The following is a 25,817-nucleotide window of genomic DNA, read 5'->3' as shown; positions in this document are numbered from 1 at the left end:
GCAGGCAGCCAGCCATGCCAGAGGGCCCAGTACGACTTCACTGCATCCTGGGGCGTGCCCCTGTCCCCTGCCGCCCAGCGTGTGGACAGCTGTGTGCAGAAGGCCCTATCTTCCCTGCACCGCCTCCCCGCAGCGTGCGGGGGCTCTGGGGCTGGAAGACAGAGGGGCCCTGGGGACTTCATTCTGTTTGATTAGGGAGAGCGTAGTTTCTTCTGCCGGCGGCTGACACCTGCTGCATCGGACCACAGAGACATAATGCAAGATGATGCACAAAGTGGCCTCCGTTCGTTCTGATTGAGCGTGGGGATGCTGAGGCTGCCAGCTAGCCTAAAAGGATGATTTCTTCAGGAAAGGGTAGGAAGTGTGTCCTGGATATGAGACAAGGATGGTGGAAATTCCAAGGACCGACAAGGACGGTCCNAGGACCGACAAGGACGGTCCTGGATATGAGACAAGGATGGTGGAAATTCCAAGGACCGACAAGGACGGTCCTTGAGGACGGCCGCACCTCAAGAAGGGCTCTGCTCAGACTTTATTGAGCGGAATCCATAGCGCATGTAGGAACCAGTGGCCCCTGGAGGAGAGTGACTTCAGGGCCAGGTCAGGGAGTAAGACAAACTGCCCAAGGGTCTTGGAGCGATGGTGTCAAAGGCCACACATCTGATCACTGGATACTAGGCTCTGAGGCTAAGTACCCCTGGGGAACAGCCACAGGCAGCCCAGAAGGGAGGGCTGCGAGCTAGACAGAGNGGACAGAGAAGCGACGACGCTTGGGGCTAATAGGGAAAAGCATGTGTATTCACAGTGAAAATCTGTGTGCTTCAAGAAAGGGAAGCTCTGACAACCTGGCTTCTATTAATGTGTAGCTAGCTATAGAATGAGAGCTGATTTTAATGAAACACCTTTTAGTCATACTTTTAAAATCAAAGTCCTTCCATATCTTGGAGGTCACTGAGGAAAGCCAAGAAACAGACCATGCCCCCTGCTCGTGCCCCGAACCAGAGACTGCAGGACTGGGCCCTGCCTGTCCCAGGATACCTGCAGTGCTGGGCCCTGGGGAGCTTTTATAGACCACCGATGCCAGCCCACCCCCGGGGCAATTCTGATTTAATTCATGTGGGGTAAAGACAAGGGAGGGGTGTTTTGTCAGAAGTTCCCAGAGTGATCCCCAGGTGTAGGCGGAGACAGTCTTTGCCCCTCCAGGAGACCAAATGGCTGGATCTGTCCTACCGGAGTTCCCGCAGTGAACTCAGAGGTCAGCCTGCCCTAGCAGTGAGCTGCCACGTTGAGTTAAAGCCCTCGAAAATCCTGCATGTCGAAACCAACGCCGCATCCCCCCTGCCAGCCGTGGGGCGCTGGGGCATGAGGAGAAGCCAGATTGATGAACTTGATTTTTAAGGATCCAGGAGCAGAGATGCTGCTACCTGTGCAGTTAGCATTGCCAAGTGCAACTGTCCCTGATAAGAAAGACCCACCAAGGGTGGAGATTCCCGCGAGGGTAACTCACACCACAGAGCATCCCTGTCTCCATGGCGCTCACGCACTCGAGTCTCCTCCCGCACCAGATCGGCGGGCATTTATTCCGTCTGCAAGTCGGGATGCTGGACTGAGGCGCATTTCATCTTCCTCCCCACTGCGGGCAGGCTCTCCGCTGGAGAAGGGGAGCGTCAGGAAAGCAGCAGATGATTCATAGATTTAAATCACCACCCCCCCGCCCCCAAACCAAGGGGTTTCCATAGGTAAGGTTTACCCACATAGAAAGTCTTGAGAAGCTATTTCCATCATAAAGCTTTCCCCTTTCCTTATAGCTGGAAGTAACCTAAATTCCTAAACACATCCTCTGTACTTCTTACCCACTATTACCAGTTTCTTGGGTACTTGTCTCAGAACTGCCCCTGATCTCTAACCTGGGTATCTCGAATCTTGGTATCTCTCCCAGTCGCCTGCCATAATGCCTTTCATGCAGTGGCATTCGCTAAATAATCTTTGCACCGATGACTAAATAAATGAACCACTGGCTATTATGAAGGATTGAGAAGAACACAGCTCAGAGCCTTCCCAAGACAGAGCACTTCCGGAATATACATAGGTGGCTTATGTAACTCATTCTCAAGGGGAAAGGTCGGGGCCTTCTTTCTTTCCAATCCCTCCCAGTAACAAGTCTCTGCAAGGCTGTGTCCCAGCTCAGCGGCCAGGCCAGAGCACGTCTCACAGCACGTGTGCCTGCACCGGCGAAACTTCGTGAGGCCCCCAGTGGCGTTCCACTAGAGGACGGGCTCCACTCAGCTACGGCTTTGGCTCTGTGGTTCCCATACACTGCACCCCGGCATGAGCCTTTGCTCAGAGGGCTCCCTCAAAACACCTTCTCCAGCTGGTGACCACCTCCCTGCCTCCTGGCATCTTCTCAACCAACCCAGTACTTCAGACCAGAAATCTTTTCNAAATCTTTTCGTGAATGTGGGGGAAAACACGTTCTGTGTGAAACTGGCAGTGAACAGCCCAGGGATAGAGAGGCACAGAACAAGTTGGTCTCTGCATGCATTTGAGATGTACCGAGGGGCCAGGAAACCGCAAAGGCTGTGGACAGCAACAGGTGCAAATGTCTATTCACGGGAGCTCTGCTCCGAGAGCTTAGGAGGCAAGATGTGGGGCTCAGGTTCTAATCTTAGCTGCAGCAGGTAACTCTAGCTGCCAGCTATTCTGTTTCCTGGCCTCGAGGTCTAATGGACCTCAAGCGGGCAGGTGTGTCTGGTTTCCACAGGCCTCTAGAAAAGGAGAGTGCTAACCTGAGAAGCCGAATAAAGGGCTGTTCAGTGGGAGATTTTAATTTACAACAACAGTACTTATTATTACTCTGAAATGACTCTTGTGCCTCCTGATTTCAAAAGCCTCTGGGGACTGCCGTACAGCGTATTTATTTGGAAGCCGACCAAGGAGAGCAGCCCGAATACTCATGATAATGAAGGGCCACTCAGCGCGCTCCTGAGACTTAGAGAGTGCTCTTCATTAATGCCCGTTTACTTTAGGGATGTCGCAAACAGACACCGTGAAATAACACCCCTGCTAGAAGGTGGGCATTAGGGCATCAGGGCCCTGGGGGCTTGGGAAGACGAGGGGAGACAGGAGCTGAGCTAGCTCTCACAGAAGCACAGGGAGACCCCCAGCGGACCTGGGGTCTCGCTGCTTGAACCCCAGTCCTGGAGGGGCAGCTGGCTTGGGGGGCGGCACGACCCTGGGAATCCTCCCCAGTTGCTCCAGCGTGCACTGCCCTCTCTACGAAGACTGCCGGGCTGAGGTTAACCAGAGGAGTTCATTCCTTCATTTAGCAGATGTGAACTGAGGGCCGGCTGGGTCCGGCGCCAGACATCAGGCACTGGTAGACCTGGAGGACAATTGGAACCTCGTGCTGGACAGCACGGACCCTGGGGCCAGACTGGGTTCCACCCCAGCTTTTCCATGCCCCGCCCTGTGAGTTCTGGCAGGTTATTTAACCTCTGGGTCTCGGTCTTCTCACCTGTAAGATGGGGGCTATAACAGTACCCACCTCACAGGGCTGTTGCGAGGATTAGATGAGTGTCTGTAGAGAGTTAATAGCAGTCCCCGGTGTCTCACAAGTGCTAGGTGCGTTTGCTTGTGATGATCACTGCCCTCCGTGGCATATACAGATGACAAACAGCGGACCCCAGTAAAATTTATAGTTCGTTCAACAGCAATAAGCGACTAGAGTAGGAAGGGGACAGGAAGAGTGTGTGTGTGGCAGGGGAGGGGCTGTACGTGTGGATAAAAAAAGGCCTCACTGAGAAATGACTTTGGAGAAAAGTCTGGCTGAGAGGGAAAGAGGGAGCCATGGAACGTCTAGAGGGAGAGCATTCCAGGCAGAAGGCATAGATAATGCAAAAGCTCCCAGGTGGGAGCCTGCCTGGGAAGAAGGGAGAGGGAGGGAGACCAGGGTGGCTGGAGGGGAGGAAGAGAGGGGACAGTAGGAAGAAATGAAGTCGGAGAGCGAACTTCGCGGAATCTCACCTGCAGAGCAGGACTTCCAGCAAAAGCGGCAGCGCTGGCTCCCCTCTCCCTCCCTGTGGAGTGTCCCAGCAGCAGAGGCAGAGCCCGGAGCGGCACACTGACCTGCTCCTCGTGCTGACTCCGGATCCGCAGCAGCTGGGCGCGCTGCTCCTCCTGCAGGCGCACCACCTCCGCCTCAAACTGCAGCTGCAGCCTCTCCTCCAGGTCCTGCAGCTCCGCCTGCTGCTGCCAGCCCAGCTTGCGCACCTGCTCCTCGAACCGCCTCTCCAGCTCCTCCTTCTCCTTCTGCAGTTTCTCGCACCTGGCTGTACTGAAGGCTGGCGGGGAGCAGGGGAATGACACCTTTGTAAAAAATCGGTTACGAGGCACCAAAAGCGTCCAACCCGTGTGTCTATAATACCCACCGGCAGATCACCAAGGTTAACGTAATAAGCAGGGCAAGAGTCTCACTTTCGCTTCTGTAGAGCTTGGCAGCTTGCAAAGCGTTTTGCCTTTTACTGCATTTGATCCTTACAACAGACCCTGGGTGTCGAGGTTGAACCTGAGCCCCAGGGAGCTCCGGTGACTTGCCCCAGGTCCTCCGGTGTGCGGAGAAAGAGCTGCGAGGGCAAATTTGGGCTTTCTGACCGCAAGCCCTGTTTTCCTGCACTAGAGCAGGGCTTCTCTGAGAGTACACGGACCACAGCCATCAAATATCGGGCATTTGTTAAAAAGGCACGCTCCTAGGCGCACCCTAAGTGGGTTAGAGCCCCTGGGGCAGGGACGCAGGATGTACTTTTCACAAGGTCCACCGTGACTCTTATGCCCATCGAGGTTTGGGGCCTGGGTGCACCAGGAAGCTGGAGACAAGACGGGGGCGGGAGGTGGGGACTGAGGGGATGGAGGACACATAGAACTGAAGGCTGTTCCCTCCGGGGCTGAAATGGCAGGTGGAACTATCTCAGAGAAAGTGCAGGGGCGACGGAGCTTCAGTAACAACCATTCTTCTCCTCCAGAAGGACTAACCGCTCAATACCCCTTTGCATAGCCATGCTGCCCCACACAGCCCTGGTGTGTTTCCTGTGCTGCCGGCAGGGGATGGGGACAGTGCCACAGCCTGCTGTCCCCACGGCTGCTTTGCTTGGGCTGCAAGTGGGAGTGATTGCTTCCACGTTAAAGATCCTGCCTGGACTGCAAACTGCTTCCAAGAAGGAGAAAAACACCTTGACGATCTACTATGCTTAGGTCAAATGGAGCTGCTTACACCCAGCACATGCGCACAGAGAGGTGCACGCACACACCTCGTACATTCCGCAAATGCCCTCCGCTCTGCGCTACAAGCTGCGGGAACATGGTCATGTACTTTATAATTGAGCGAGCAGGTGTATGTGCTGGTTAGGTGGGGTCTACACCTTAGCAGGGGGCTGGGTGTGAGCAGAAATACACACCCAAGGTATACTGGAACTTGGAAGTACAGGACAAATTATTGTACAAATGATATTTTTCCCCTGAACCGTTTGAGAATAAGATGCGGACCTGTTGTCCCACTAACCCTGAATTCCTTAGAGTACATTCCCTGCAGACAAGGACACTCTCCTACATGACACTATATAATCATTAAAATCAGGACATCAGCACTGACCCAATGGTGCCATCCAATGCTCAGACCCATTTAAATGTCACCAACTGTCCCTGTAATATCCTTTGAGAAAGGATCCAGTTGTGAATCACAAGTTGCATTTAGCTGTACGGTCTCCTCCCTCTCCTTGTCTGGGACAGTCCTTGGTGTGTTCTTGATTTTCGGGATCGTGACACTTTTAAAGACGAAAGACCATTATTTTACAGAATGTCTCTCGATTTAGTTTGTCTGATGCTTCCTCATTACTAGAGTCGGGTCACACATGTGTGGTAGAAATACAACAGAAGTGGCACTGCGTTCTCATTTGAATATTAATCAATAAAAATGAAATTTCTTTTTAGCTTGTGTATGTAGTAAGTCAGGAAGGTAATGCTTATTTTTTTTTCTTTTTTTTAGGAAGGTAATGCTTATTACTGATTATCGCACGGTTATACGGGAAGCGATGTGCGGTATAGAGGAGACCGTAGCACAAATGGTCCATCTAGAGCATCACATATGCCAGGAATGCCCCTGAATATTGTTGTCACCTCTGCTGCGAGGAAATCTTCTGGGCGAGGTTTACCTAAGGGGCAGATTGCTGGGGGTGCTAACAAATACTAGTGTGAATAACAGACTCAGTCCGAGGCTTTCTGGAGCCTGGTGCTGAGGTCGTGGTGGGAAAGGTTGAGGCTTCTCCCTTACGCCTGATCACTGGAGGCTACACTCCCTATAAAAAGATCTGACAGTAACTAACAGCCAAACGGGCTCAGGTCTGGAAGCAGCACTGGGAAAATGCTTGCTCCTGGAAATTCTGGCTCACTGACTTCAGCCTAGCTCTGGCTCTTCCCAAAGACCCTCCAGCCAGGGAAAGTTATTAGGGGTTTCACCAGGGAATTTAGCTGGTGATAAAAGCTATCAGGATCCATAGACCAGGTAAGAGGTGTATATATAAAGATAGGTTTATTCTGGGGTGACTGGATTTCATTTTATTTTTTAATTAAAAAAAATTTTTAATATTCTTAAATTTAATTTAAATAATTAAAAAAATTTTAAATTAAAAAAATTTTAATTAAAAAATATTTTATTTATCTGAGAGAGAGAGAGCAAGAGAGCATGAGTGGGGGGACAGAGGGAGAGGGAGAAGCAGGTTCCCTGCTGAGCAAGGAGCCCAATCCAGGACTCAACCCCAGGACCCTAGGGTCATGACCTGAGCCGAAGGCAGATGCTTAACTGACCAAGCCACCCAGGTGCCCCCTGGAGTGACTGGATTTTAATAGCACTGAACAAAGACCATGGAATGTCCATTTAAAAAATAGGGGTTGATGGATTAAGACAAAGTCAAATTGAGGCAAATAGAAGGGCGCCTGGGTGGCTCAGTTGGTTCAGCGTTCAGCTCTTTATTTCAGTCTGGGTCATGAGCTCAGGATTGGGAGACTGAACCCCACATCATGCTCTGTGCTCAGCCCGGAGTCTGCTTGAGTTTCTCTCCCTCTGCCCTTCCCCCAGCTTGTGCGTGCTCTCTCTCTAAAATAAATAAATAAGTCTTTTTTTGAAAATGGAGCCAAATAGAGGAGGAGTAATTGTATCTACACTGGGGGAAGGATGGGAGTCATCCTAGAGAAGAATATGGGCACCACCAGGTGATGCCCGGGGATACAGGTAAATGAGCCCCAGGGCGGGTGTCTGGGTACTTAAGGCTTCCTTGGAGGATGCTCTTGTTTCTGTAATTTGGGTGGACTAACTTCATGATGGTCTTTGCCCCATGTAGCCTGCACCAGAGGATGGGGACAAAGCAGTGACAATGTTTGGTTTTATTTAAAGTAGGTCTACAAAGTGGTGCACAGCAGGTGACACGAATGGCCAAAGGATCATGGCAGTCAGCACCATTCCTGATTAAGTACATGCAAACCAAAGTAAGAAACAATTTTTCATCTATAAGGCTGATAAAGGTGAAATATTCTGATAACACAGGAAGGGTCTGAGGAAAGTAGCATCCAATGGACCGTTCATGGGAATATGATGGAAAAGCCACTGTGGGGGGCAAGGATATCTTTCAACATTTACATGCGAGGGATGGGAGCATTTGGGGGTGACAGCGAAAGCATGGGTTTTTTTGGGGGGGTGATGAAAATGTTCTAAACAGCTTGTGATGACAGTTGCACAACTCTGGATATACTAAAAACCGCTGAATTGTACACTTTCATGGCGAACTATAAGGTACATGAATTCTAAGTTTTTACAAAAATGGGAAAAAATTTAAAAAATAACATGACAGGGAAAATACCTCAGAGGATAAATGTAGATGTTTTTATAGAAGGAAAGGTCATATTCTGATTTGAAAACTCCGTATAACAGGGATGAGGATATATGCTGGCAAAATGAAACAGAAATGCAAATCCCACCACTACGCTGTCTTACACACGCAGGAGTGCGCACACACACACACACTGATAATATGCGGAATATGACAGAACTGAACCATTCTTACTGCCTCTTAACTAGAGATAGATTGAGCATATAAAACTCAAATGAAAATAATAAAACATGCTAATCATGTATTTTGGTTTTGATAAGTGCCATTTTGTATGGGGAAAAATTATTTATTATATACTCTTATCAGTGTTGTTAATTCCAGAAAATCAAGGCAGTAAGTTGACTCTACAGGCTGTGTAGCTGGAAGGAAACAGACAAAAAGGTAAAGAAACAAATGAAAACAGATCAGTTACACTGGAGAAAGAAAAGACACAATGCATGCCTTTGAAGCCAACAATTTTGCAAGTGCACAAGCGAAGTGAATCTCGGGGGATTACTACAGCAGGATTTGCCTTGGGGAAGTACTGCGGGCTAGTTATAGAAATGATAAATCCAATATATGCATAGGACAAATCCTTTATACCAAGCAATACAGGGAAGCAGTAAAAAATAAGGTAAATCTTTCTTGTGCCATCATGGAATGATACCTGTAACATATCATTAAATTAAAAAAAAAAGGCAAGATGCAGAAACAGTGTGATGGTGTAAATCTGTTTGTGATGAAAATGTATCCGTATTTCCACTTCTCTTCCCTGGGAGGTTGTATGTTTAATTATAGGACTCACTGCCCAGTGAACACCCGCAACAATATGCATTTAATGAAAAAAACCTGTTATTTGTTTACATGTTTTAAAAGTTAAAAAAATATTTTAAAAATTACTATCATAATTGGGATGCCTGGGTGGCTCAGTTGGTTAAGCATCTGCCTTCGGCTCAGGTCTTGATCCCAGGGTCCTGGGATCGAGTCCCACATCAGGCTCCTTACCCGGCGGGGAGCCTGCTTCTCCCTCTGCCTGCCACTCCCCCTGTTTGTGCACTCTCTCTCTCTCTCTCCACCTGACAAATAAAAAAATAAAATCTTTTTAAAAATTACTATCATAATTAAGACAACAGGGTTTGAAAAGGTTATGGTATCCAGTGGTCAGAATTAATAAGACTCTTCTATCTTACTTGCTATTTTATTCAAATTAGTAGCAGGGTGATTCATGGGCCTGGCAATCTATCTGGGGGCTCAGAGACGATTGGTTTTCATTCCAGAGCTGTCCCTGAACTGCACTGCTGCCTTAAATAAATCATGAGCTGTGAAAGCCTCAGTTTTGCTGTCTATAAAGTGGCAAAGTAATCATTTTTTCACGTACAGCTCCAATCTCCAAATTCCCAGTTGCTCTTACAAGAGAGAGGTGATACTTCCAGACTTCCCACACTGCCATGTTGCAAGCCCCGCTCCTGCAGAAGATACTGGATAGGAAGAGCAGCTGGGGCCCCAAGGAGGACAGCTCCAAGAATGGAGTCCCTAAAGAAATAAATATCCTCTTTCTTCTGGCAAGTCTTCAAAAATATATCTATTGAGGCACTTTGCAGACAGAGATTAATGCAGGCTCACGCAACATCTGGAGTCTTACTTTCATTCATTCTTTCTTTATTTCTATTCGTGTGAAAACATTTGGTACTTTATAGTGAGAGGCAAACACCCTAATAATAAATCCTTAAAACCGAGGAAGCTGAGACAATAATCTTGAGGATAACAGGATTTTGATTGGCTACGAAAATGGAAAACTTGCAATGCACAAGCATGAGTGTGAAAAGTAAAAGCAGGATTAGAATCTATTGTACAGTTTGAAATAACAGAACGTCTAGGGGGATGTATGTAAGAATATATACCGTGGTGTGGATGTGTATATATACACTGTAATATAATACTATGTAATATTATTAAAGCTGCATTTAGCATATCCTCAGATATACATAATACAATGATACCAACCTCTCAGCTCACGAGTGTGACACATGAAGATGTGCTGTGGCACCATTTGTAAACAAGTACTGTGTTAACCACAGTTCATACATCAACTGACAGGAGCAGAACTCAGTGAGTAAGATCAGTTTTCTGTACACAGCTGCCCCAAAGAGCTTTTGAATAATTACAACTTTTTATTGGTTTGCCAAAGAGGTAGCAAAATGGGTACATACAGCCCTGGCTCTACAGCTCATGATAGGAGTGTAGGGAACGATATTACACAGCCTTTAGCTGTAACAATTTTAAAATCATCTCAATATAAAGAAATGATGCTCTATATAAATAAGTATTTATATAGTACATGAGTATTATATAAGCATTATAATAATATAAGTATTAATAGTAAGTATATTACTTACTAATATACTGAGTATGTAAGAATATATAATAAGTATGTAGGTAATATAAGGATATAAGCATATAATACATATGTAAGTATGCTAGTACGTCCGATATAAGTATAGAAGTATTGTAACAGTCACTGAATTCATATGTTGACGTGTTAACCCCCAGTACCTCAGGACATGATCATGTTTGGAGACAGGATTTTTACAGAGGCAGTGAAGTTAACAGGAGGCCATTAGGGTCGGCTCTAATCTAATCTGACTGGTGTCTTTCAAGGACACAGACGCCTATGGGAGGAAGATGATGTGACAGGGAGAAGGAACCCACCTGTAAAACCCAAGAGGAGAGAGGCCTCAGAAGAAACCGCTCTGCCAACACCTCGATCTTGCGCTGTCAGCCTCCACGACTGTGAGAAAGTGGATTTCTGTTGTTGAAGCTCCCCTCAGCCTGCAGGACTCGGTAACTGCAGCTCTAGGGAACTAATGTAGTCACCATCTCACATGCCGATGGAGGGGATCCCACAGTTACGGAGACGATTAAGTGGTTTCTTTGGAAGGTGGGGGGGTAATTAAACGGACATAATAACTTCCAAGGGAAAAAAATGAAAAATTACCCATAATCTTGCTACACAAAAAAGATGAAATTTTCAATTGTATGATCCCTTCATAGCTGTTGCAGTGGTGTGAATTCGTAATATTCTGTTAGGAATTTTCCATGCTTAACATTTTCATGGCTCCCTAAGAGTCTCATGTTGATGTACGACAATTTATACGCCCTTATTGCTGGAAATTTGGTCGTCACCCATATATTACTTTGCGCTTTTCATTAGGATAAATCCCCAGGAGTGGAATTACACGGGGTTAAAGTTTACGAGCATCTTTATGCTGTGAAGTTTTTGGATTTGGGTCAGTGATTCTGTAACAAACCAGTGCCCACTAGGGGGAGCCATAATGCCTGCAAAAATGCCCTCTGGTGGCGAATGCCTCTGTCTACACTTGTCAGACCACAGTGACAGGTGGGAGGCAAAGAGGGTTGGTCTGCACACATGCTGCCTGCGTTCTGGCCACACTGTCCTTCGTCCTTCACAGCCCTACCCTCAGTTTCTCTGCAAGACCTTCCTTTTGATGAAAATGTCAAGGAGAGAGAAAAGGAAGGGCTGGAAATGGAACATGAAAGGTTCAGGTGCTGAGTAGACATGAGACAGAAGGAGTCAGGGAGAGAGTCCTGGGTCTCCTGTCAGCTTTGCAGGTCCGGGCAGCATCTCCAGGACCTGGGGACAGAATACGCACTTGCGCTGTAGAAATCGCAGCTACTATAACCCTACTGGGCGTCCAGTAAGGGCCTGACCTCCGCTTGCAGGGAGCAGGTGGAGGCTGAGAAAGGGTAACTGTGAGCCAAGGCCACTGTGTGAGTGGGCTAGGGCCGACAGAGGAGGCGCGGGAGCCGTGGCCGATGCCTCCCCCTTCCTCTGCCTCTCTGGTGGGGTCGTCACAGTGCAGCAGGTGGTAAATCTCAACGGTGAGGCAAGCCCCTGGCATTGCGCTTGCAGGCACTCACTGCTCTGAATTGCATCTCTTTACCTGTCTGTGTCCCACCCGGTGGGACAGGGTCATATCCATAGACAGGCCGGCAGTCAATAGACAGTAAGTGAACGTACCGAGCCCCTGCCATGTGCCACCCCCCGTCCCTGGCACAGTGTGAACAAGACACTCTGTCATGGGGGAAAATAAACAAATGAGCAAAACTTTTAGATAGCAACACTTTGGATAGCTAAAGCTTTCAGTAACTGCGGGGAAGTAAAAAAAAGGTGATGCTAGCAAAGGACCAGGGAAAGGGCAGGTTAGGCTGAGCCGGGATGGACAAGGGCGGTCCTTCTGGGAAGACAGCATCCAGTTAGCTGTGAATGACAAGAAAGAGGCAGTGCGCAGAGAGCTGGGGGGAGGGAGTCTCATGTGGAAGGAACCACAAGTGCAAAGGTCCTGAGACCTGAATGTTTCAGGTACATAAGGAACAGAAAGACTGCCACAGAGCTCAAGGGTCCCTGACGGGGAGAGTGGGGCAAGGTGAAGTTCGAGAGGCAGGCAGGGTCAGGTCTTTTGGGGCCTGTGGTCTCTGGGGAGGAGTTAGGGCTCTACTCTGGTACAGTGGGAAGCCCAGACAGTCTCAAAGTGGGGATAACAAGGGCTAAGGAAGCTTTTACACGATCCCTCTGGTGGCAGCATGGAGAATGGACTGCAGGAGGCAAGGACAACAATGAGGAGGATGCGTGTGTGTCCCGGCGGAGCTCATGGTGACGGGACTAAGGCTGTAACAGTGTGAGGAATGGATGGATGGGCACTGAGCTTGGGGAGGCAAAGCCACCTTGATGTGCTCATGGATTGGAAGAGGGAGATGGGGGCAGTCAGGAGGCATGAATCCGGCGGCAGGTCTGAGCGACGGGGGACAGTGGTGCCGTTTCAGGAGGTGGGAACACAGGAGGAGGAGTCCCACTGGGGAGACACACCAAGCCTTAGGCAGCAAACAAACCTTGCCTGGATTCACAGATGAGTTCTACACATCTGAGGCCGGTATATGGGGGGATTCTCCTCTGGTCCACGGTACTCGGGAAGGGCTTTCCTGGACGTTGTTGAAAAGCACAGAACTCAGGGCCCGGAATTTTGACAAGCCACTTTAATGATGAACGATGATGTGCTGTAGGACAGTGGTTCGTGTGCCGTGGTCTATTTTATGCGAGTGTTGAAGTGTTCAAAGCCCGACACCTTGGGATAGACTCCAGTTATTAAATCTCTCCCAGTGAGGCAGGGGCCATTTGACAGACGTGCCTTTCTCCCTGCGGGGGTAGACAGGGTTTCGGGAAGAATATGCAAGATCTGGCCGTGTTAAGAGAAAGAGCATTTTCCAGATGTCAGGAGTTGTGACTGCTATGCGACAGATACAGAAAGGTGTCTTCCTAAGGTGTGTTTGAAAGCACACAAACATTGTACTTACCTGTGGGTCAAACTTTGGGAACACAGGCCCCCCCCAAACAGGATGACGATATATAAGAGACCTCAAGATTCCCAAACACACGTCAGGATGCGCCGAAGCGCTGCACTAAAGCCCACTCGTCACCACTGACACATTCCCCCAGGACTGATAGCGAGCCAGCCTTCCTGCCGCCCTGGACCCTGCAGAGCAGAGTTCCCTCACACCAGAAGATGAGGATGGCGGGGGCCGTGAGGCCAGGCGGGGGGAGGACGGGAGGAGCACTGGTCTCCAGATGGGGCTAGGCTCCAGGCTCTGCTGACACCTGCTGTGGGAGTTTAATCATCTCGCTCAACCTCTCTGGGTTTCAACATTCTCATCTATAAAATGAGGAGGTTGGGCACAGCACTGTTCTGGGCTGAATTGCGTCCCTGACCCTCCAAATCGTATGTTGAAATCCTAACCCCCAGTATACCTCGGGATGTAACTGCTTTTGGAGACAGGGACCTTGAAGAGGTGATTAAGCGAAAATAAGGCCATGAGGGTGGGCCCTAATCCAGCTGGACTGCTGTCCTTCTAAGAAGAGGGAGAGACCCCAGAGATGCCCATGTTCAGAGGGCAGGTGAGGACACAGGGAGAAGATATCCACCTGTAAGCCAAGGAGAGGGGCCTCAGCAGAAAGCAACCCTGGGGCACCCTGCTCTGGACGTCCAGCCTCCAGAATCACAGGGAAAGAAATTTCTGTGGCTTACGTTCCCCAGTCTGTGGTGTTTTGCTTCAGCAGTCCTTGCAGACTGATTACTATGGGCACTTTGAGTGCTAAACACCCCTTCCTGTCCTGGCCTTCTAGAATTCTATGGATATTGAAATGGCGACCCAGGTCATCAAGAAGAGTCTTCCCTTGAAGAAGACAGGGAAGAGTATATCGTTTTTTGTTATGATCCCCCCCCCCCGCCATGGTCCCCTACAGAGATAAGTAAACTTCATCTGCAGGAAAAATGTACACAATCATTCATCCCTGTGACATGAGACATTAAGAGTGATAATCAATGCTGGGCGTTTGCATGTGTTTTCCTTATAAAATTCTTTAATACACAATACTACCTTGCTTAATCTTCCCAGCAAATTTCAAAGCTGGGCAAAGCAGGCGTTTTTGCTCTGATTTTATAGAAGAGGAAACGGAGGCTCAGAGGGGTGAAGTCCCTTGTCCAAGCTGACAACAGCTAGAAAGGGACAGCCAGGATTCGATCCATGGGAATCTCGGTAATGCTCTTTCCAGTAATAACTGGACTGCTATTCTGCCTTATATTTCGGAAGAAGGGAAACAAAGAGATATAAGGAAAAAAGATAGAGAAACCCCAATTAGCAAGGTTCTTTTGCGGTAAGAAATGCTTCGTGCCATTTTTATGTGTTCTTTAAGACAAAGGATGAGCATTTCAACAAATGGACTGATCCTGTATGTGAATGTAATGAGCAATGCGTATCGGTAACCTTCTTGGTCTGCGAGGAGAAAAAGACAAGGATGATTTATGGAGGCAAGGAAGGAGATGGGATTAAGAGCGTGGTTATAATCATACGTTTTGAAAAGCAAAACAATGCTGTCTACATGAGAACTAATCACATTACTGCCCATCAGGAGGAAATGGCTTGATGGGGAAATGGTTTTGCACAGAGTCGGTCCTTCCTTTCCTCCAGGTTCATGTGGGCTTGTGGAGTTTTAAAGGCATCTCCAGGGCACAAGCTCATCTAACACACTCCACAGGGACCGTCCTGAAGGCCCAGCTCTGGACGGGACGGTAATGGCTTTGTGTGGCTGCACGGAGTATTCACCGTGCTCAATTTTTTTCCTCCTTGCAAAACGGCATTGAAAAGATGACCCTTTAATTTTATCTTAAATTAGTCCTTGTTACGTAAATTGTACAAGTAACGTCCTCTCCATGATGACATCCCTTTTAGAAGGAGCTTTTAATAATGTCCTGAAAAATGTTTAAACGGAGCATAAGCTGAAGTTCTGGACTGCTATTCACTGCGGAGAACTTACCCTACAGAGAGCTCTAGAAAATGAACTCCCAGGACGCTATCATTTACGAAGGTCCACAGCTTGGAGCGACCCTATTCTACGGCAAGTTGCTGACTTCAATCTTCCGTCCCAGAGTTTGGGTGGCCCCTGCCCCTTATTTGCTCCTAGGTGGGTATGAAGATCAACTGGCTACCAGATAAGACATTTCAATGCATTTGGTGGTAGTTGGCTTAAATATAGCCATTCCTTCCTTCAGGCTGTCACATGCATGCATCACCCGGCCCTGGTATTCTGTCTTCTCCACAGGTTTTGGGAGATACCTCTCTGAGGTTTTCCCAGATACGTGATTATCTTTATTTTCTGTCCAAGGCTTTACTGACTTTAGTTTTTCACAGGAATGGAGGACTAATGTTTTAAATCTTTAGGAGCTAAGTTTTTAAAAAGATGGGCATTTCTCTATTAACTCTCTATTAACCCTCTATTAACTCATCTCAGCCTCTCTCCATTGCTACCAAATACATCAAGTCAATTCCAAGGAACAAAATGGCCCACCTCAAATTCTTTCTACCCACAAATTTTAGGCAATCTGCAACAGCCCAAGAGTGTGTTTAGGATTAACGGAAATACCTGCCTGATGCCCTGACTAGACGCGTTGCCTTTATCAGTGGATTCCCACACTTAGCACAATGCCAGGCAGCTTTCCATAAACACGTGCTTTCTCGAACAAGGCTGAGGGATCACTTCCTGCACAGTCAGCCAGCCAAGGAGAAGGCAGCATGGGAAGCCACTCCTCTTTCAGGATCCTGAAGTGTTCTTGCCTTCAAACTCCAGGTTATCCCGGTTTCTGGGTTGGTGTCTCCACCGCAGGGGCAAACCCCATTTAATCGTCAATAGTGTCCCCTGGGACGAATAGAACAGCCACCTCGCCGCATCCAAGGGAATCATGACATCCGTGGTGGTGGCTTCCTGCCAACATGCAGACTGTTCTAATTTATACAGTCAACAAAACTGAGGGAACATTCAGAAAAATGACCTTCAACTAAAAAAATGAAGACAGCTGTACCTCACAGAGTGGAGCCAGGATGAAATAGGGTTTATGCGTGTGGAACACCCAGCATGGGGTCTGGCTGGTCAAGGCTCACCCCCGAGGGTGGTGTGCTGACGCCTTCCTGCTCAGACTGTGGTCCACTCACCTGGGGGCTACTTAGAAATGCAGAAGCCCAGGCCCAGCTTAGACGGACCGAATCAGAACCCGCATGTGAACAAGATCCCGGGAAATTCCTATGGAAGTGCTGTCTGAGGTGCAGGGTACCTGAGGGCACGCAGGTGAGACGTCATCCTTAGAGGCGCCCCTCTCTCTGAGCACACAACTGCTAGCTAGGTGGGTAAGGAACTAGCCTCAAGACTGTTGATAAAGTAAAAATTCTCAGTGCTGAAAACCTACAAGCACGTCCTTGGTCTACAGTGAGCGTTCGGTGAGGATGTGTGGCACCATAGCAGCCGGTGTAGACCAAGACCCTTGCACCCAGCATGGAGGGTGGGGGTGGATCTGGCTTCACGAGCTGGTCAAGTAAAAGAAGGAGTGACTGATGAGCTTTAGAATATGAGGATGGAAAGAACAGCAAGTTAGAGAAAATAAAATAAAATCTAATTGAGACAGATGATGAATCACACTGACCCCTTTTCAGGGTAGGAAAGAGCGGCTGGGTGTGTCATCCCAAACAGAACCCAACAATACCATGAAAAGGTTACAATTTTAAGGGTAGCCTACCTGATCGCCAGGTATAAAGTGTACAGAGACACCTGCACCTGTGGCATTTCGTAGCATAATGCAGAAAATAGCAAGACAACTGTGTTGCTGGACAATGTGATATGAAGGGGGGCACGTTTATTTGGGCTTCTTGCTCTGCCTCCCTCTCCTGCTCAGAGACTGTGGAGAATCTTTGTGCATGAGAACAGTCCCTCCTATTAGAGAAAAACAGAAGATTCCTTGACGATGGAGATACGAAGGGGTTACTATCTCTGGCAATAAATAAGGAGCCCGTCCAGGACCTACTATACATGACAGGCCTCAGTGGGATGCATCTGTGTTGGGGTTAATGTAGGGCATGACATCGTCCATAATACCTGGCTCGCTAAAATGTAACAGAGGCCACTGGGGGCGAGGGAAGGTTTCGGAGAAGGGCATAGGCCTCTGGAATGTCGAGGCCTGCGCGACCGCTCTGCCTAGGAATGCTGCGGGGAGTTACCTTCCCCGAAGCCTTCTTAGCCCAAACAGCTGCCCTGTGATCTAACAGATGTATGCACTGTCCTCCAGAGCTATGTTCAGCAGAACTCATAGAACAAGATCAGCACATTGTATCTTTCCCATAATCAGACTTCTATTTTCTATAAGGCCCCTTGCCACACATCACTTGTTTGAGAAACAGTAATACAGATTTACGATTATCCTGAAGCATGAATAAAGGTGACAGTAAAGAAGAGCAAAGGGTCTTTGTCTCTGGGCGCTGACCCCCTTGCCTTCTCCTCTCTTTCACAGCAAAGTCTGGAGTAATCTCTTATCTGGCGGTACAGGGATTGCTGGTCCTCCCCGACACATCTCCTAGATGTAGGTGTTTCTTAAAGTGACTTTGAGCAAATTCAAACTCAGAGAGCACTGGGAGAGACAGGGAGTCTTAGCACACACTGGCCTGGGGATGGACGGCATGGGACTTAGCACCAGGTCGGCAGGATCCCGGCTAGGCTGGAGGAGCCATCCAGCTGGCCTCAATAAAGCTACAGGTGTCGTCAGTAGGGGACATCTGGAGATGCACATCAGATTCCACCTTGCAGCTCTTAAGACAAGCTCCCTTACTTTGTCGAAGAGATTCAGTCATTCTTGCTAATCCTCTCACTGTCTTTACACAGCACTGGGTTAGAGACCTCCTTCAAGTGCTGTGGCAGAAGCATGGGCTAGTGTCCAACAGAGCTGGGCTTGAGCTCCTTAACTGATGCTCGTGTGCAGGGGATTAACCCATTGAACCTCTGTAAAATGGGGATCACACAGAGACTACCTCTTAGGGTTAGTGTGAGGTTTAAATGGGATAATTGAGAGTAGGTGTTTAGCATTGTGCCTGGTCTCTATTAATCATAAATAAATGATCAGTGATAAATATTAGCTGTGGATTGTTTTTGAGGGGTCACGGAATCACTGCAAGATTATAAACGGGGATATTTTCCACACTTCATGAAGTTAGGCTGGGACGAAGTGTAAGAAACACACAATCCATGCATACATCTAGATGGAGCGGGCCCATCTACTGAAGGTAAGACTCAGCTACTCAGCGAGGGTGTAAAAGGTAAATGCTGCCCTAGCTAAACATTATTTTCACAGCGTTTGTTATTACTGCTTTGGTTTGCCGCACATCCATAAATACACATTGTTTGAGGACACAGTTATCAGAGAAGGACCTGCCGCCACCATCCTGTGTCTCACGAGAGGCCGGGCAGTGACTGCCTGTATCAAAGCCAAAGCCCGAGACGATCACGTCCACCTTACATAACCTTACATAACGGACCCGAAGGCGGTCCTCAGTAGCAAGACCTGCGTGACAGTGATCTTAGAATCCCCAAGAAGAGAAATCCCCCTTTCTGTTCCTGGCTGGTTAAAACACTACATGTCTGTTTTAAAAAACAGAATCACAGAGAAGAGGGGCTTCTCATCACACGAGGTCCCAGAAGATGCAAACATTTCTTTCTCATCCAGTTTTTCAGACAAAGGTCTCGGGCCGAAAGAAAGGGAAAGCACACCTGAACAGGGAAAGCACAATGTGCGTGCCATCACAGCTGGCAAGTACTGAGCCCTCGCCGCAGGCTGGAGGTGCTCCGGCGTGCTCTACGTGGACGGGTTACCGAACTTCACAAAATCTCTGCGAAGTGGGCAAGATCCCTACCCTGTGATCCTGTTTGATAGAAGAGGAGCCTGAGCTGCAGAACCCAGTCAGTCCACACCTGTGGCAGTCTCGAGGCCGTGCCGCCCGAGGATCCTGCCGCCTAAGCCGGTGGTTGCCGGACTGGAGTGGGCATCCGAATCACAAGTGGGGCTTGCGATTTCATGGGTCTGGGGGTGGGGGGGGTGAGAATCCGCATCTCTAACCCGTTCGCAGGTGATATATCGGACGCTGCTGGTCTAAGCACTGCCCGTTGAGAAATGCTGCCATAAGCAGACAGTGCTTTGTGTTAAACTTTGATACAGACTATCTGCAGATCTTTTAAGCAGGCACTGACTCAGAGGTTGGGGTGGACCCTGAGAGTTTGCATGTCAAACATGCCACCAGCTGGTCGAGGATGCTGCTGGTCTAGGGACCACCCTTTGAGTAGCAAGGCCCCAGACCCAGTGCTCAGTACCCAAGCCCACAGAGCGCTGCCTCTGCTGGTGTGTGGAAGACCCGCAGCCTCTACCACCTGTCTGGTATCTACCCCGGCTAAGGAACCTGCTCACGACTGCCACTGTGAGCCATCGGCCTGTCCGAACACACGCCTATCTGTTCTCTCTCACCTGGCCTGCGTGTGCAGACTTAGCTCTGAGCCTACGCCCTCCTAGCAAGTTTGAGTCTAAGGATACCGACTTTATCTCAAAGTTCCTGCGTGTGGCTTCCCGGCTTCCTCGCATCGTACTTGGAATCATAGAGTGACAACCTACCCCTCCCCACCATCGTGCACCCCGGACAGTATGGAGGCTGGCACCTGCTTATAGCCTCCTCTCCACACCTATCCCCAGCCTCCCAGCATGCACCTGTCACATACCCATGAACGGCCTGTCCAGTACCATGGCCTTCGGATCTTTCCCAGAGCCAGCAGCCACAGACTCCACCAGAACCCCGTGATGGTGGTCACTGCCACGCCCTTCACTGGGCTTCGGAGTCCCGAAAATGGCTCCAACTTAGCCTTCCCCGCAGCCCAATACCAATCCCTTCAAATGCTCTCAGTTCTTTGCTCCAAAGAAGCGATGTGGAGAAGTGGTCACAAGGGTGGGCTCTGGGATCGGACTGCCTGGGTTTGAATCCAGCCTCTGCTGTGTCTGGCGTGTGATCTAAGGCAAGCTACCTACCTCCCTGCTAGCTTCAACTTCCTCATCCCTAAAAGGCCCTCACTGGGCATGCGGCTTTGACATCTCCTTTGTTGAGAAAACTGAGCTCAACAGGCATGGAGCCCTACTGTTTCTTATCCTGAAACCTAAAAAACGAATCTTTACTCTGGAAGATTAGGTCTTGTCGGAGGCAACCTCTCCTTGACGATTAGTTCCCTCACCCTTCTCTCTCCACCCCTGCCTTCATTTCCTGCACCTGCTGTAACAAACCACTACAAAATTAATGCTTAAAACAACTCAAATTTATTATCTTACAGCTCTGTGAATCCAAAATGCATCTCACTGGGCTAACCACCAAGGTGTCGGTAGAGCTGTGTTCCTTTTTGGAGACTCTGGGGAGAATCCCTGTCCTGGCCTTTCCCAGCTTCTCCAGCCTGCCTGCATTCCTCGGCTCGTGGCCCCTTTCTAGGTCTTCGAGGTCAATGGCACAGCATCTTCAAATCTCTCTCTCTGGCCCCTGCTCCCGGGACACATCTTCTCTACCTCCCTCTTCTAAGGACCCTTATGATCACATTGGGCCCCAAAGGACAATCCCCCCACCTCGAGGTCCTTACCTTTATCACACTTGCCAAGTCCCTTTGCCACGGGAGGGGACATACTCACAGGTTATGGGAATGAGGGTGGGGATGACTTTGGGGGCTTCCTTCAGGCTGCCACACCCTCCTGCCTTCTCTTGAGCCTCGTTCCTGCTGTTCCCTCTCTCCCTAGGGATTTCAGTCTCTGGCTGCACGTGCACAGACCCTACAAATGTCTGAGAGTCTTTTATCTTGAACAAGCAGAACAAAAGCACACTCCTCCTTCCTATGCCATCCTCTAGCTACGAACCCTCCATTTCTTACTCTTCGGAGTCTAGCTCCTCACAGAACAGGTGAAAATCTGTCCCTGCCTCCAATCCCGGTTGTTTTTTTTTTTCCCCTCCCATTTGCTTTTCAAATCCCTGCAATCAGGCAGTGTGGGCTCTACCTCCCAAATACATCTGGAGTCTGGCCACTTTTGCTCTCCTTACTGCCACCGACCTGGCTGCAGCCACCATCATCACTCATCCGGGTTATTGGAAAGTCCCCAGACTTGCTGCTTCAGTGCCTGCCCTGTACCATTGAGTCTTAAGGTGGCAGCCAGAGACAATCCTTGGAGACTATACGTCAGCACTTGCTCCTCTGCACGAAGCCCTCACCTCACTCAGGGTAGAGGCCACATCACCATGATGGCTCTCCAGGTCCTCCAGCATCTGGGTCCCACAGCCTCCGGACCTCAGCTCTCACTCCTCTCTCCCTGTTCACTCTCCCTGGTCCAGCTACACTTGCCTCTTTGCCACTCCTTGAACATTTTGAGGACTGTGGTTCTCAAAGTATGATCCCCAGACCAGCAGCTTCAGCAGCACCTGAACACTAGCTGAAATGCAAATTCTTGGCCTCCCCACCCCCGCCTGCTGACTCAGAAACTCTCAGTGGGGGAGGGGGGCTGCAATCTGCTTCCCCAGCCCTCTTGGCGGTTCTGATGCCAAAGAGTGAGAACTACTGGTCCAGACACATTCCCATCCCAGGGCCTTTGCACTGGCAGTTTCCTTTACGTGGAAGCCTTTTCTGCCAGCTCCTCCCCAGACACCCAGCTTTCTCTCTTTGGTCTGGCTTCAGCCCAGGAGCTTCTCCTCCAACTCAGAGACCAGCGACCGCCCCATCAGATGTCTAAGGCTCAGCTCTGTGAAGTGCCTTATCCAAGCTTCTAAGTTTTAATCATTTTAACCTCTTTCTGAGTACCTGCAGCTTCTTCCTCAGAGTTTTTGTTTTGCCTTTTCAGTTGCCTATTTAACAATCCTTTATGTTAAATTCGTACTGGTAAAATAACTGGCATGGCTTTTGCCTGCTGGCTGTGTCCGGCTATCTGGTAAACTCAGGCATCTACATACAACTCCTTACAAACTGGCCAAATGCAATTGTCCTGCTCTCCCCAAAGAGAACAGTGAGGGGAACAAAGGGAAAGCCCTTGTCATTCCAACAGGTCTCTGCTGAATGTGTTTTGATGCACACTTTCTTTATGTCTGGATGCGGTGTGTTTGTGTGTGTCTGAGTGTGTGTGTGTGTGTTTGTGTGTACACTATGGGGTTGCTTCCTTAGATTAAATGATTTATTATCTAAAGTAAAGTGCTTTAAAATTTCTCCTAAGAAGCCTTCTGAGTTAGAACATCACTGAAGAGAATAATCTTACAGAAAAGTAGGTATTTCCTACTCAATTTTATTTTTTCAGATTGTTGACTTGAAGAAAAGGCAGTGGAATTACATTAAGTATGATGAATGTTTTNTAAGAAAAGTAGGTATTTCCTACTCAATTTTATTTTTTCAGATTGTTGACTTGAAGAAAAGGCAGTGGAATTACATTAAGTATGATGAATGTTTTTGTGAACATTTTTTATGAAGAAAAAATCAGTTTATCCCCTGATCTGACTAAATAAATGTTGAATAAATGTCAGGAAGGAGCCCACACTTTTAGCCTTTCCCGGGCACCAAGTGTTTCCATCTGTGCCCCTTCCAGTCCCTCCCCTACCCAAACCCACCACGATGTCACATCAACATGACAGGGGAAGCCCTCCATGAGCTCACACAGCTGAAGAAGAAGAAACAGGGTTTGGGTAGAAAAGGGAAATAACGTGGATGGCAAAGCAGGTACAGAGGCTGTGCACGGAAGCTTTGATGGGAAGAGTACACCGAAGAAAAGTAAACTCAGACCCAAACACTGAATGCCCAGCCTGTTAGGGGCAGGGAGCCGGGCGGCAAGCCCCAGGAGCTGCTGCCTGTGTGTTGGGACTGTGCTGGAGTGAGGGGGCGACCAAGAAGTGCAGTCCTAACCTGGGGAACCAATACCATTTGAGTGGAGAGGCAGACAGTGAAACAGGACAAAAGCACTGCCTCTGAGCAGGCGTGAGAGGCAGAACACTATGAGAAAAACAGGCATGGGACTGGAGTCTGCGACCCCAGTTCAAATCCCCGCTGTAGAACATATAACCCTGGGCAACTCGATGCTCGTGGCTCTGAGCCTCAATATTCTCAACTGTAAGATAGGCGTACCTCGCAGGACTATGTTGAGAATTAGAGACCATGTATTTACACTCCTGGACACTTCACAGGCATTCGGTAAGTGGCAGCTTTCATTATGCAGGGCGCATGCATTAATCTGTAAGTATCTGCTGCAGATCGCAGGGAAGGAGAGCCTGGAGTGCCTCTGGTAAGACAGGGAAATCGGAATTAATGCGAAAGTGCAGAACGGCGTAAACATTATCTTTATTTAATCCACTGTATTATTTTATTTAGTGACTATAAAAATATTTTAAGAGTTTTTCTCATAAACTCTGTCTCCCCAAATAATTTCCCCCCTGTGACCTGAAGCTCGTGGAACACCAAATCTCTTGCTCCAGGTATTCAGAAACTAACCTTGAGTGCTAAACACAGCCCCTCCCCTTGGGGGGCCTTGGTCTAGTGACAGGAAGTGAGAATCAGATGGATGCATGATCCGTGACAGCAATGTGACAGTAATACCGTGTGCTATGGCAGCAGGGTAGTGCCACTGAGGAGGAAGGTCCTGATAGGGCAGTATGGAGGTGACAGTTTTCTAGCAAGCCTGGGGAGGTTGGCGGGGGAAGAGTAGGAGAGACCAGTTCAGGAAGAAGCAAGAGAAGCTGGCAGGGATGGGGGGGGGCAGGAGTTGTGTGTGGGAGGGCAGAGAGCAGGCCTGGTGTGTGTGCTACAAAGTCCGAATTCTATTTATTCTATCCATGATATGAAGCTACCAAAGGATCTTTCTTTATCATAGTGTTTTGGTTTTCTGGATGAGACAAGAAAATTCGAATAACATGGAAGGAATATGGTGAAGAGTAATTTTTCCTCCCACCTAGATCCTCTAGCTAGAGGCAACCCCTGTTCTTCTCACAGGCAAACATGGGCCTGGTGACTGATGGATTTTAATCTGGGAAGGAAGAGAGGATGGACATTAGGGGCAGGAAGGGAGGCAGGGGGTCTCATGAGGAGATTTTTGCAAAAGGAGAGACTACGTCACGACAGGAATTCGAATGAGGACATACTTTAAAACTACAATCAAGAGGAGGTGGTGACACTGGGTATCAGGTATGAGGAGCGGGAGAGACAGCGAGGACTATCAGTCTTCTGTGTTAGTTTACTCTATGAATACGCTGTCAAGAACTGAGCTAAAAAGTTATGGTTGAGTTTAACTGTCCCCTGTCTCCTTTTCTTTCTCTCATTCATGATACTTTCCAAGTTTTTTTTAAATTGAAATGGCCGCCCTGCCAGTCTCCCTGACAGCTCTGTGTAGCCAGGTGATTGCTTGGGCCAAAGGGATGTAAAGAAGTGATACAGCAATGTCTAGACCATATTTTTAGAAGGGAGCTGTTTGCCCTTTACTTTCTCTCCTTCATTTTCCCTCAGACTGAAACGTTCTCCTTCATGCATCAGCTCCAAACATTCAGGGACCATGGCCTTGGGGATGGTGGAGCAGACCGTCCAGACACATGGCCACCCCTGGGTCTCGCCGTCTTTGGACCATTACACGAGAGAAAAATATCCCTCAGTCTGATTTATTCCGTTCATTTGGGTGCCTCCTTAGCTTAGCTTGTACTTGAATGAAATCAAGAACACAGAAGGAGAAGAAGAGATCTCATTTTGTTTTGCTTTGACGTGGGGAGTATGGAGTGGGTGGAGATAAAACTGTTTGACTACAAAGAGTAGTACTGCCCGTGATTCACCAAGAGGTGACCTCAAGAGAGGCCAGGGCTGGGGACCTGGACCTGGGAGGGAAGTTAGGTGGTAGTTGAAGCCATGCGGGTGGATGAGATCACTCCTGAGCTCTCAGAGAGTGAAAATGACAGAGGGAACAGCATCTGTGGCAAACAGATACTGTAGGGAGAAAGCTACTTCCTTCATTTTATGTTACAATCGCCTGCTGCGATGCCCATTTTCCCAACTGATTATAAACTCTTTGGGTTCATGGATTATAAAATACTGATCTCTGAATGAAACACCTAGAATACTTTTATACAGAGTAGACATTCAGAATTATGTTAAGAACCGTACTCTAAATCAAGAAATTGGCATAAGACATGAAAAGAAATTTATGCAAAGAAGACATCCAAATGGCCAACAGACACACAAAAAAGTGCTCCACATCACTTGTCATCAGCGAAATACAAATCAAAACCACAATGAGATACCTACCACCTCACACCAGTCAGAATGGCCAAAATGAACAAGTCAGGGAACAACAGATGTTGGCGAGAATGCAGAGAAAGGGAACCCTCCTACACTGTTGGTGGAAATGCAAGCTGGTACAGCCACTCTGGAAAAACAGTATGGGCTCCTCAAGAAGTTGAAAATAGAGGGGCGCCTGGGTGGCACAGCATTTAAGC

The 25,817-nt window shown here is 48.5% G+C and overlaps 1 protein-coding gene across 2 annotated transcripts in view; it reads right to left on the bottom strand.

The window, feature by feature from the left end:
• The window catches only part of MTUS2 (microtubule associated scaffold protein 2), a 640,692-nt gene that overhangs the window by 18,565 nt on the left and 596,310 nt on the right, over nt 1–25,817 (bottom strand). For both annotated transcript variants that reach the window (XM_034665023.1, XM_011219132.3), the window contains one exon: nt 4,126–4,340. In XM_034665023.1, coding sequence (XP_034520914.1) covers nt 4,126–4,340 — 215 coding nt within the window. The remainder of the gene's footprint in view (nt 1–4,125; nt 4,341–25,817) is intronic.

This window comes from Ailuropoda melanoleuca, chromosome 7 (assembly GCF_002007445.2).
Source record: "Ailuropoda melanoleuca isolate Jingjing chromosome 7, ASM200744v2, whole genome shotgun sequence".
In the NCBI taxonomy this organism is placed as follows: domain Eukaryota; kingdom Metazoa; phylum Chordata; class Mammalia; order Carnivora; family Ursidae; genus Ailuropoda; species Ailuropoda melanoleuca.
Note: the sequence above shows the minus strand (reverse complement) of the source record. Positions and strands in the feature narration are given on the sequence as shown.